Consider the following 14,153-nt stretch of genomic DNA (forward strand, 5'->3'; position numbering starts at 1 on the left):
CTAATTATATAAAATCATGCAATGAACGGCAATTAATAAAATAACATGACACATTATAACGTTTTACATATTCATAGTACAATTCAGTAAAATATATATATATATATATATATATATATATATATATATATATATATATATATATATATATATATGATTCATTCTTTTTGTCAATATTCAACACAAATATATATACATCAAACTCGTATCAAAATATTTACCCAAAAGTCGTAATATCAATAACCAACAATTTAATACTAATTGTTAGAAAATTTCATGTTGTGGATCAAAATTTCATAATTTTTACGGAGCTTTAATTTTTATAAGAAATAATAAGGCGTACCCGGTTTATGATGTAAATTTTTCGTGTGTTCACCATATGTAAATTGTCCTTGAAACTTGTCCAATTTTTTCGAAACTTTTAGTCATCTCCTTGACGGTGCTTCCTCCTCCAGCCATGATTATCAGAAAGAATACTTTGTTCGTTTGTTAGATAAAAGGTATGATAATCCTGGATATCTTCAAGAATCGTGTTCGTTCACTTTGCGAACAAAGTATTTCGACCCTATACTTGTCTGGGTTCACGAAATCTTTGCGGGGATAATTCTTGAAGAATCAATCTGTTTCTGACAATGGAGAACAGATCAGAATGTAGAGGAAGTATATGATTTCGTATTCCAAATCGAGACCAAAAGACTCCTTATATAGGAGACCAATAATAGAAACGAACAGACGCACCTTTTCGGAAAACAATTATGTCTGTTGGAACGGGTGCAACTATTCAAACGAATCGTTATGTCCGTTGGGAACGGGTGCAACTATTCAAACGAAACGTTATGCTCGTCTCTATTATTCATATTCAACTACGCGTTTGGCTCGACGAGCATGCACTCCGCACTACTCTAACTCGTTTCAAACTTAACGCATAATTGCATTGGCCTATAGTAAATCACATTACTACCAAAATGCATTGATGATACTAAAATTACCAACATTCATAGCCTAGCTAAAGTGGTCATATCTTTAGCTAGCTTCCAATTATTGATAGAAATACTACATTATATTGAACACATTTTAATCAATGAAATAACATGACTTTTTTCTGCTAAAAAAGGTGATATTAAAAAAGACGATGAAATATTTCAATCACTAATAAATATGGAATCAAATTTCATATTTTTTTAATAAAAAAAAATGAGTTGAAAGTAAAGTAATTTATATTCACACAAAAATGAACTAAAGTATCCTTTTCCCTATGACAATCATGTATATTTTCTCTAAAGTAGATTTTGAGAAAGCTGCCTTTGGGCACACGGTGATCCTTAGCCCTCCATAATATTTTTGGTCGTGACTTTACTTAAATTAATTTATTTTAGAACAGTGCACTATATAATAGCTTGAGGACAACTTATCCTTTTCAATTTCATTGTATTAATTCAATCATTATGATGCATTAGGTTAAATTTGCAACGAAACCGCATCTTTTTTTTGATAAAGACAAGAAAAGGAAAGAACAACAATTTGTTTTCTTGTGTCGTACAAAAAGATCAATGGACAAAACAAAAAACATTTACCTGCTAGTAATTTCTATAATATTGTCCTGCACTGCCATAATCAAAGTTACTGATAATATGATTTAATAATCAAGAACTGACATATTCCGAAATAGACTCAATATCTTGCATTTCAGTTTATATAACATAACATTATATAACTTGGTGTTACTCACAAACACCTTATTCCATGCCAGATTTTAGAAACCACATTTATCATCACTTTACATGATTAACTTTCACAGCTTTGAAGGGGATTCATACCAGCCCCACGGCTCATCCGATATATACCTAGTAACTTGCTTCACACTCAAGTAATTCTCAAGTCCCCTGAATCAAAAAACAACAACAGAAATTCAGATTCCACTTCTCAGATTTCTTATCAAAGGCATATTGCTGATTTTAGGAATCAAAGGTTCATACCATTCTCCTAATTCGCGGCCAAAGCCGCTACGCTTAATGCCTCCCCATGGAGCTTGAATGAAGCTTGGCTGAGCACAATTGATCCATACAACTCCAGCTTGAAGAGCCTGCAGAATATCAATATAAAGCTTTAAAATATAACCATTTTGTTGTTTTATATGATAATATGTTGGATTAGTCTCACCTTAGATAGACGCTCGCATCTTTCTAAATCGTTTGACATTACAGCAGACCCCAAACCATAGCTGTGAAATATCAAGTTTGTAGCATTGGCATCAATCCACAAGGGAAGAAAAAATTGGTTGTAGAAGTGAAATTAATATCAGTTCATCAAACTCACTGAGTGTCATTTGCTAGATCAATAGCTTCTTCCTCGGTGCTAAATGTTTTTACGGCGAGTACAGGTCCAAATACTTCTTCTCTCCAAATTTGCATTGAGGTAGTCACGTCGGTTATGATGGTTGGTTTGACAAAATATCCCTTCTTCAAATGCTGCCATTGAATTTGGAAAAACAAACTATTATTTCTCATGACAAACGCAGAAAAACTGAACCAAGTACACACATTTGAGGGTATAATCATACCTCGGGTCGACGCCCACCAGTCAAAATTGTTGCACCCTCACTCTTAGCCGTTGAGATCATATTCAATACTTTCTTATACTGAATCATACAAGCCAAATCGTAATCACTCTTCAAATAACTAATGTGTGATTTTAACATCATCAAGTGGTCAGTTAAGTAATATTTCATGTATACAGAACTGGTAAACAGAAAACATACCTGTGCTTCACTGACAATAGGTCCAAGCTTGCAACCTTCTTCCAATGGATCCGAAATTTTGATGTTTTCGGCCCATTTGACAAGTTTATTCACAAATTCTACAGCTATACTTTCCTGAAACAGTAAAAGTAAGCTACAAATGCATATTTATGAACATGTTTACGGTAATCTCTGGTTCAATTTTTTGAATAACAGAACTTGAACATGAATTGTTGACGGAATGGGGAACTTAAGAGCGTCTATAACTTACATGCACAATAAGTCGAGATGTTGCGCTGCATATCTGGCCATTAGTAAAGAAACAGCCAAAGACAGTCCATTCAGCAACTGTTTAATGATGGAGGACTGATCAATAAATTATAAACGGCATATGCACAAATGGTTTGGATCATGCCAAAGGTTTCGGATACCCAAAATTCGCAATACAAGAAATCAAAATATGGACTGTTGTTCATAAAATGTGATCCCAAAATGCAAGAAAATGTTAATCAACGAAGACATGTTGTTCATAAAATGTGATGCCAAAATGCAAGAAAATATTATTCAATGAGGACATATCTGAGAAGGCACACCAACCCTTATCAAGGTCAACATCCTCGAAAACAACAATTGGGCTCTTTCCACCGAGCTCTAGTGAAACAGGCTGCACATAACAAATCACAAAAGGAGAAAGATTAATAACAATAATAACAAAAAAACAGAAAGGTTCCTATCATTTCTTTGCATACCTTGACTAGCTGGGCCGCAGTTGTCATAATCTTGCTCCCAGTTGCTGAGCTACCCGTAAATGAAATCTACCAAAATAGAGGGCACAATGGTACAATATCTTAGCAAACTCAAAAACATCACGATAACGATATAGAACAAGATTTAGCTTCGTATAGTTTTGATTCAAAAAATGACTCAAACCATTAGAAATTTTGAACCTTATCTACATCAGGATGGGATGCCAAAGAAGCACCGGCTTCATGGCCTAATCCAGTGACAATATTCAAAACACCAGGAGGAAGGCCAACTTCTTTGCATATTTCGCCTAACTCCAAACATGTCCTAAAATTATAAATCATAAGAAATCATGATATATCAACTTAACAAATAGTGCTCAGGCTTGTAATAGTTGATGAGAACATACACAGATGCCAATTCAGATGGCTTCAATATTGCAGCACAACCAGCAGCCAGAGCCGGAGCAATTTTCCAAGTTGCCATTAAGAGGGGATAGTTCCTAATACATAACATCGATTACATCAATTGCAGAAAAATAATTCATAAGCTACTAAGATGATGAAAAAGAAGATACCATGGAGTAATTAATGCAACAACACCAATAGGCTCCTTGAGAATATAGCTTTTGAAGGTATCCATAGGAAGAGATATAGGAGCCTTTTGCTTTGAATCCAACTCTTCAGCAAGCCCAGCATAGTACTCAAAACAAGCAATAACATCATCCTAGATAATCAAACCACAGCTGGTCCTATGTAAGCGGAAAAAAATGAATGGTCACATGTTTTTTCAATTACAAATAGTCAAATACTAATTACCAGATCCCCCAGTGCTTCATCCAGCGGTTTTCCACAATCAATTGATTCCAGCTTCCCTAGTTCATTCTTTTTCTCTTTTATCTGTGACAAAGGAAAGGAAAAAAAAGGACAACTGGTCAGGACTAGGACCGTCTTTGAGGACCTGCAAGGCGGACTACGGTACAAGGTCCAAAATTTATCACGAGTAAACCATAGTTAAATAAGACCTCATAAAATGTTTGCCATGGTTAAACTAAAGTTAAATAGATTCTCTATTTGTTTTTTCATGGTTAAACGGAGACTAATCTCAAGACATGCACAAATAGTCCTAAAATGGAAAGTATCCATAATTTCGTTCTGTTATCCATGAAAAACATAAATATAAAATAGAATTAGAACCTTTGCAGCAATGGCTCGAAGATAGCGAGCACGAAGAGAGCCAGAAGCAGTAGACCAATCTCTACCCTTGTTTCTGGAAATGGCTCTTTTAGCAGCATCCACAGCAAGATCAACATCTTCCTTAGTAGCAGCAGGTATATCTCCTGCATGTATATTAATCAACCATGCACATAACTAAGAACTTATAACTTACAAGTAGTTTTATTCACATCATATCACAAATTGATTTTAAAAAAAACAGAAACATTAAAATTTGATAGTATATTGCAATGTAAGATGAGATGGATTAAGGTACCTATGATGTTTTCAGTGGAAGGATTGATGATTGGAATCCTTTTGTTGAGGATAGGAACTCTCCACTCTCCATCTATGAATAGTTGTCTACTTGATACTGTGATTGCCATTTTTCTCCTCTCTGTCACGTATGTTTCTTTCTGTTTTCAAGGAGTGGATCAATAATGATATGATCCATAATATAATGATTAATTATAATAGTAGAGTTGATGCCACATCATGTTCATCACTTTTTTTAATTGAATACGGATGTTATATTTTAGGGTCAGGCTAACGTGTGCTCTTAGGGGGCACATGTTAAAGATACTATAAATAGAAAAAGTTAAATATAATTAAATACAATTAAATTATATTTAAAGTTTCAATATAATGTTTTGTGAACTCTTGAAATGACTTTGTCATTGTTCCATTTTATTGTTCATTTTTCTTGTGATAATGACAAAGTTTAATTTTAATTACGTGGAGGCAAAGAACAATGACAACTAAATAAATGGTCTCAAACAATAAAAGATAATAGTAGGCGAGAATGCAAGAAAATTATTTACCTAGTTCGATCAAATGATCTACGTCTGATGAGAAATCAGTTCTCCAATTCACTATATTCAGAAAGTTGTAACAAAATATTACATATGAGTTACAAGAAAATAGTGTTCGCCTTCAGAGTTTTCAAGAACAAATCTTGAAGGCTCCCAAAACAAACTCCTATTTTTTTACCCAAGTGTTTTCCAACATCTCCAACTCTCAATATATGAGTTACTCAAATCCAAGGTTTTATAAGTATTTCTCAATCCCTATGATAATCCCAAAAGACTAATAAATCCCTAAAATATAACTCTAAGAATTTTACCCGATTTCTACCTTATGCAACTTCTAATAGTATATGTTTTGGACCAGCCAAACAACTCAACTAGACTGATTCAATACGAGAGCCTCAATCCACATCGTTGTATTCAAGGATGATGAACAAATGACCTCTCATCAGAAGGGCGCACATTAGAGTGAAGCCACTGGCTCATCTTAAGCCATCAAATCAAATCCAACAACCTCCCACAGTCTCCGCCCTGCCTACTGAAAATGATTTCAATTGTCTACCAGATACAAACTCAATTCCACGTCATAATAGATATATTTTCATTCACTCTTGCAAGTTACATCTCCCTAACCTCATTGACTTAAGCGTTGAAGTGTTAACCTGTAGGTACACTTCTGCTCTAATGTACCGGAAACTTAAACTACTGTACTTGAGAGGTTCTACAACAATTTTCACCAGCACACCACAAATATTTTGTTCCACACAATAATAATAGCGTCATCCGCGAGAATCTTTTTTCGATTCTCACGAAATTCCACTAATTGATGAGATCATTTTCGTTGTGTTTTCGTTTGCTAATTTTCTCAACTGGTAATGGTAAATTCTTAATCAACTCGATTGGCTGCTCTTCGCAATGCTGGTCCCATGGCCAAAAATATTGTGCCGATCCTCGCCTACATTCAAGAGGTTCCTCATTCCTCTGCAAAGGAATGAAGTCTGATTCTAGTGAAGTTTTCGCCCGATTCTTCTTTTGACGGTGTCATTGAACGAGTTCCTTGGCCTAGGAACACCTCTAGTAATGGATGGAATGTATTGAAGTTTTCCCCCTTTTTGACGATGACCTTGGACAGATTGCTTTGCCTAAGAAGACACACACACACACTTACAAACACACTCACACACACATATTGTACATGCTAAAAAGTACATGTGTGACTTCTATTATTACACGAGTAAGGGATGCTCAGAGGCCTTAGTAAATGAGAGTGGTTATGGCTTAACCGCAATAATGAGAGACCCTGTTTAATGATGTTTATGGTGCCTATTGTGGTAAGAGAGTCCAACTCACATGATGTGAGAGACTCTGTGTTACGAGTGTATAAGTGTTATGTCGGTTCAATTATGATCTATTCTTTCTACTGTTAGGGGAGAAATATTTATTGAGGCTCTTGAGCCTAGGGTTTCTTTCGGAAAGATAATTTTCCATTAAGTTAATGGTGGACCATTGAATCCCTACTTTCTAGGAGAACATGTGTTAGCTATTGACTTTGACTTATTTATGACCAAGAAACGTTTTTCTCCATATTTCCTATAATTGTGCGACTAAGAGACAATTAGAACGAGGTGATTACACTCAGAGGATGACAAATGGTCTTTTCCCCTTATGAGGCATACAACCCCCTCACCTTTACTAGGCATTTTACAAATACTCCATCTTTCTCATTATAAGTGTCTTATTTGAACTCTGCGCGGTTATTAAGAAAATGATTAGATGCATTGATTTTAATGATAAAATTAGTATCATTTACTAAAATAACCTTATTTATTATAGATAGTGGAGTAGTTGGAAAATGTGGAAGTTAATAAATAGGGGTATAGTAGTGGAAAAAAATAATAAATATTGTATTGGTATTCTAAAGAGACATTTATTTTGAGACATAGAAAACGTGCAAATTAGACACTTATTATGAGACGGAGGGAGTATAACACTATACAATCCCTCAAGCACAAGGGTTTGATAAAAGGGGAAGTGTTTTTAGATTATAGATAGTTGGAGTATCTTGAGGCCCTAAGTTTCTTGGCGATATGGCGTGATGAACCAAACTGATTAGGCTTTGAGTCCCTCAAGAAAGAGGTTATATTGAGCCTGGATGATGAGACACTAAGTCCCTTAGGCGAGGCGTTGGACCTCTCGGGAAAGACTTATATCAAGCCCTCAGAAAAGTCTTTAAATTAATTCTCTTAGGCTAGACTTCATCTGCGCCTCTGAGGTGAGATTTACGTGTTGGATCTCACCTGAGGAAAATCTTTGTCTGTCGGGCTTGGAGTTTAGATATCATGTTTGATGGGAAATCATAATCCCTCAGACAAAGTTATATTGAGCCTACATGATGAGAGTTTAAGTACCTAAGTCGAGGCATTGAACCTCTCGGGCTGGATATCTATCAAGCTATATACATAACTTTAAACTAAGTCTTTTAGGCTAGACTTCAGTTGTGCCTCCTGGGAGAGATTTATATGTTGGGTCGTGCCCGAGGAAACTCTAAGTCTCTAAGGCGGGGAGTTTAGATAACTTGTTTGATGGGAAATCTTAATCCGTCAGATGAAGTTAGATTGAGCCTGAATGATGAGATTCTAAGTCCCTATGGCAAGGCATTGAACCTCTCAGGTGGAACTTCTACCAAGCCCTTAGACAAGACTTTAAACTAAGTCTCTTAGGCTAGATTTTAGTCGCGCCTCCTTGGAGAGATTTCTATGTTGGGTCTTTCCCGAGGAAACTCTAAGTCTCTCAGGTGGGGAGTTTATATAGAATGTTTGATGGGAAATCTTAGTCCCTCAGGTAAAGTTATATTAAGCCTGGCTGATGAGAATCTAAGTTCCTCAGGTGAGGCGTTGGACCTCTCGGACGCGACTTCTATTCAAGCCTTTCAAAAAGAATTTAAACCAATTCTCTTAGGCTATACTTCATTCTCCTCTCATGGGTGGGCTTTATATGTCGTGTCCTGCTCAAGGAATCTCCAAATCTCTCAGGCGGAAAGTTTACATAATTTGTTTGATGGGAAATCTTAGTTCCTCAAGAAAAATTATGTTGATCCTGGATGATGAGACTCTTAGTCTCTTAGGAGAGACATTGGACCTCTCGGAAGGGACTTTTATCAAGCTCTTAAACAAGAATTTAAACTAAGTCTCTTAGGCTATACTCATTCGCACCTCCTGGGCGAGATTTACATGTTGGGTCCCGCCCGAGGAAGCTCTTAGTCTCTCAGGAATAGAGTTTAGATAGTATGTTTGATAGGAAATCTTAGTCCCTCAGTCAAGGTTATATTGAATATGGCTGATGAAACTCTAAGTTCCTCAGGCGATATGTTAGACCTCTAGGATAAGACTTCTACAAAGCCTTTTAGAAAAGACTTTAAGCTAAGTCTCTTAGGTTAGACTTCAGTTGCACCTTCTGGGCAAGATTTATATGTTGACTCCCACCCGAGGAAACTATGAGTCTCTCAGTTGGGGAGTTTAGATAGCCCGTTTGCTGGGAAACCTTAGTCCCTTATGCGAAGTTATATTAAGCTTGACTGATAAAAGTCTAAGTCTCACAGGGGAGTTATTAGATCTTTCAGGCGGGACTTGTATTAATCCCTTAGATAATAATTTAAACTAATTCTCTTTGTCTAGACTTTAGTCGTGCCTCCTAGGTGAGATTTATATGTTGGGTTTTGCTCGAGGAAACACCAAGTATCTCAGGCGAGGAGTTTAGATAGCTTATTCATATTGCTCTGAAAGGCGGAAAGGTTCTTAATGTGGAAGTCCAACTGGCATCATATTACCTAAAAATATAACAATGATCTTCTCCAGGAAGTCCAACATGCCAAATATTTCCTTAAGAGGCGGAAAAGATCCTTTTTAGGGATCCATCTTTTTGATTGCCTCCAAGGACGACAAGGATCTAAACCAGGAAGTCCAACATATAAAATATTTCCTTAAGAGGCAACAAGGATCTCTGTCAGGAAGTCCATCATACAAATATAAGAAAATATTCTTGCTGCTAAAAAACATTCAAGAGATTATATATGAGTAGTTGATAATGTCTTTTAAGGGATTACAACAATCTAACTGTAATAATATTTAAGATGAAAAGCGTTCCAAGTTCTGTGTAGCAGTCGTCTATCTAATTCTTGAAGCTTATATGCCCCGTCGGGGAGCTTATTGAATATATAATACGGTCCTTCTCAATTGGGTTGTAGTTTTACCTATTGTGCAGGTAGAACCACTTGCTTTAATACTAGGTCGCCCTCCTGCAATTCCCGGGGAATGACTTTGGAGTTGTACCTTATGATAGGCCTATGCATTGAGGAAAATTCTTGGATGTGGGTGATGTCTCTTAATTCGTCTACCAGATACGCAACATATTCTAATCCAGCATGGTTCAACTCTTGGTTGAACTAGGAGCATCACCATGAGAGCATGTTAATATATACAGGCAACATAATGTTTGCTCCGTATACAATGGTGCACAAAGTTTCCTTGTTATTAGAATGGAGGATGGTATGATATGACCGTAATACTTCATGGAGGAGTTCTTCCTATAGGCCTTTAGCATCACCGAGCATCTTGTTGAGCCCTTTCAAAATAAATATGTTCGCCGATTCAACTTGTCCATTGGCTTGAGGGTGGACAACAAATACAAACTTTTTTGTATCCCCAATTCTCAATAAAAGTAGGCGAGTGTAGCATTGGAGAAATATGTCTCATTGTTCGATATAATGACCCCGAGAAGTCCAAACCTTCACATAATTCTCTTCTAGTAGAAGCATCGAACTCATTCAGTTGCGATCTTGCCGATAAGTTCTACCTCTATCCACTTTGTGAAGTAATATACTCCCACAATCAAGAATTTTAGTTGGCCTAGTACCAGGGGGAACGAGCCTAAGATGTCCACCCCTCACTAAAAGAAAAGGTTAAGGCAACATCATTGAATGAAGAAGTTCAGCCGGGGCATGATGAAGGTCACCGTATCTCTGACATTGGCAAAGTAGGCCAATAGTATAGTGCCCTAAGCAATTTTGTGCAAGAGTACTTTTCCAATACGAGTGTTGCAAGCTCCTTTGTGAACTTGTGAGAGTACCAATACAGTTTCATGCTATCCCAGACATCGCAATATTAGGGATGCTCTCCCCATTTGATAAAGTTTTCTTGCGAGAATGGTGAACTTGGAGGCTTTTTTTGGAACCTTCCTTGCTTCTCCTTCATCTAGTGGGAGTTCGTCCTCCTGCAGGTACCGCAATATAAGCGACATCAAGCTAGACTCAAGGGTAACTTCCAGGGAGTAAATTTTTTCTGCCTCAATGCTAGGGCAGCGAGAGTCTCCTAGATCACTATTCTGTTAAACCATGATCTTTTTGAAATGACGAGCTTGGACAAGAGGTCTACTATGAAGTTTTGTTCATAAGGAACACGTTCTAATTCAAAATATGTAAAGCGTGAACGTAGCTAGACTTCACACCTTGTGTATATATTTTATCAGTTGGGTTTTTTGGTCTGGTACTATCCAGAGACTTGATTTGTGACTAATTAGGAGTTACAATTGGATTTTAATTGGGAGGCTCCCATCTCTAGCGTGAGGACCATGCCGAAAATGATGGCTTCATACTCTGCCTAATTATTGCTAGCTTTGGACTCAAACTTCAGTTCTCGCTCGAATAATATGTCTCCAGACCCTTTCAATATTATTCATGTGTTGTTACCCTTCACGTTTGAGGCACCAACGATAGATAGTTTCCACTCTAGAGGCGTTTCTTCATGTGCATGCAAGCAAAATTCTGTCCAAAATCAGCCAGAGCTGGGGATTTGATGCTTTGCCTTAAGATGTATTGGATATCGTACACTGAGAGTTCTATCGCCCAGAACACAATTCTTCTCACCAAATTTTATTTTTTCAAGACATGTTAAACAAGATAATTGTTTTTTACGAGGATGTTTTGACCCTAGGAATATGGCCGGAGTTTTCTCGTTGTGACAATGAAAGCCAGTGTTAGCTTCTCAATATTTAGATATCATGTTTCGGCGCCTCTAAGCACCTTGCTTACAAAATACACAAGCATTTATGTCTTATCCATCTCTTTGACGAGTACTAAGCTCATTTTCTAATCTATAACTAAGAGGTAGATAAGTAGTGGTGATTCTTATCTTAGGAAAGCGAGTATGGGTGGAGACATGAGGAAGGATTTTATATTTGAGAAAGCCTCCTCACATTCTATGGTCCACTAGAGCCTCTATTTCTTCTTCATGGCGGCAAAGAAAAGGAAAGCCTTGTCGCCCGCACATGAGAGGAAGTGCAATATGGAAGCAAGGCGACCTATAAGTTTCACATTTCCTTGATGTTGGTAGGCTTCTCATATTAATGACAACCTAACATTTTTTTCAAATTGGCTTTAATGCCTCTCTTTTTCAGCATGTTCCAAAGGAACTTCTAGGCTTGAACCCTGAAAGAACACTTAGCAGGATTCCAGCGCATGTTATACTTCTTGACTAACTGTAAGACATCCTCTAAGTTTGTAGCATGGTCGAGGCCATCAGTGATTTTCATTATCATGTCGTCAACATAGACCTATGGGTTCATCCCTGTCTCGTTTGCAAACACAATGCACATAAGTCACTGGTAGGTGGCACCAACATTTTTGAGGCCGAAGGGCATGCCATTGTAGTGGTTTCCATGATTCGACATGAAGGCCATCTTGGGGGCGTGTCGCTAACTCGCGAAAAAGAAACTAACAACTGAGACTTTATAAAAGAAACAATAGAGTCTCCATCAAATATTTATTTATCCCAAAGAAGAGAAAAGAAAACATCAAAGAAAACCTTAAGAAAGGGGAAAAGAACATGGTCTTGTAATAAAGTCTAGGTAAGGGAGTCGATCACGCAAGGGGAAGGTATTAGCACCCCTCACATATGTTGTACTCAATGGGATCCACTCTTGTTATTTTAATCAAAGGGTGTGTTATCTAAAGGCTTACTTGCTAAGGGAATGCATGAGTGAATTATTAAAGGGAAAGGAAAAGATTTTTATTATTGAGTTCGTCCGAGTTTTACAACTCAGTGCCTACGTATCTCAAAGGGGATTAGAACTCCGTAGTTCTTCTTAAAAATGTCTTTGTTTGCTGTGTGTTTTTTATAGACGATGCTAAGTTCGCATTCTAACAGCTAACATTTTTCGCCCGACCTTTGGAGACTCACACGTTGTTCGCATTCTAATAGTTAACGCTTGTCGCTTGACCTTTGGAGACTCATACATTGTTCACATTATAACAGTTAACATTTGACGCTCGACCTTTAAATGATGATCCTTATGCTTTGATGAATAATATTATGATGATGATGATATTATGATGATGATGAATCAATCTTTTGAGGGACAAGTCTCTCCCTTTTAATGGGGAAAACCCAAATCACAAGAAATATATGATCCCATACCTTTGAAGCCAAATCTAATGCATGATTGTGAAGTTATTGACTAAATGGATTATACAGATGAATGTGGAGCCAAATCCAGTTAGGGTTGAAATTAAGATGAAAAATTTTGGGGTACAATAAGGTGTGGTTGTCGTTTTTTTACCTCCCCGTTTCACTTGGGAGGACGGCACGCTAGACCCTTCACGCGAAATTTGGAAGGAGAATGCGCCCGTGGTGGGATGAATTTTATTTCAGTTCTTCCTACGATATCACACGAACTTTATTATTGTCCTACAAGTAGGAAAGGGAAAAAAAGATCTCAACTAAACCCTAGGAGTTTGCTAAGTATGGGGATTCACCTAGACTAGAAATTCTAGAGTTCGGGAGGTCGGTTATACATAGGGAAGTCTTTAAACACCCTACATATCTGTAGTACTCTACAGGAACCTTCTCTGTGTCTAAATGTGTTTGTGCTGCTAATGATTATTGGAAAAGTTTCTCCTTTGTGTTAGGATATGGAATTGAATTGAATAAAAGAAAGACAGACAGACTGACTGACTATTTTTGGTATTTTATTAGCTCGCTGAGATTCCTTGTGAACCTCATGCCTACATATCCCTAATGGAAGTCAGAGCTTAATGTAGTTCGGGGAACTAATTAATTATTAATTATTTTTGGGTGCCTTGCTTGAAGCTCAAGGTTGAAGCTTTGAATTAAATCTCTGTTTACAGTAAAGAGACATGAAGTCATCTTTATAGAGAGGTATTTCTACTATTCCACCACAAACATTTTAAAAGAGTGACAGAATGATTGAATTCATTTCATTAAGAGAGTGACCTTACTTGTGTGTTTGCAAGTATGCTAGTATCTCTTAAATGAAAGAAAGATGCTCGTCCAAATTAGGAAAAGTTACCACATGTCTGGGTTTTACTGCCAGCTCATGCCTTTCAAAATCCTAAATGGGAGACTTGATTAAAATGAAATGTAATGTTTGTTTGTTTGAATGTGGTGAGATAGAGGAAAGATCTCTCTATAGAGATAAGCTATATTTATCTACTGTATAAAAGATTTGATTTTTTAACTGGCTTGTATGAGGCCCAAGCTTGAGGCTTTTGATTGATGTATTATTTATTGACTCTGGGAGATAATTTTACTGGGGAGAATTTAAACTAAGGAGTTTTTTTGTTCTGTACAAAGCCCAGAA

At 36.9% G+C, this 14,153-nt stretch overlaps 1 protein-coding gene across 1 annotated transcript; it reads right to left on the bottom strand.

Moving 5' to 3' along the window:
- Window positions 1-1,463: 1,463 nt before the first annotated feature.
- On the bottom strand, window positions 1,464-5,133 carry LOC131656006 (aminoaldehyde dehydrogenase 1, peroxisomal). Its single transcript, XM_058925792.1, has 15 exons — window positions 4,973-5,133; window positions 4,678-4,820; window positions 4,300-4,380; window positions 4,059-4,207; window positions 3,891-3,983; window positions 3,685-3,808; window positions 3,487-3,552; window positions 3,335-3,401; window positions 3,009-3,085; window positions 2,759-2,872; window positions 2,561-2,638; window positions 2,317-2,468; window positions 2,161-2,221; window positions 1,977-2,083; window positions 1,464-1,883 (listed from the first exon to the last, which is right to left on the bottom strand). Exons 1-15 carry the CDS (start codon window positions 5,079-5,081, stop codon window positions 1,793-1,795), a joined length of 1,512 nt encoding a protein of 503 aa, XP_058781775.1. The 5' UTR covers window positions 5,082-5,133; the 3' UTR covers window positions 1,464-1,792.
- Between the last annotated feature and the right edge of the window lie 9,020 nt (window positions 5,134-14,153).

This window comes from Vicia villosa, linkage group LG3 (genome assembly GCF_029867415.1).
Source record: "Vicia villosa cultivar HV-30 ecotype Madison, WI linkage group LG3, Vvil1.0, whole genome shotgun sequence".
Lineage (NCBI taxonomy): Eukaryota > Viridiplantae > Streptophyta > Magnoliopsida > Fabales > Fabaceae > Vicia > Vicia villosa.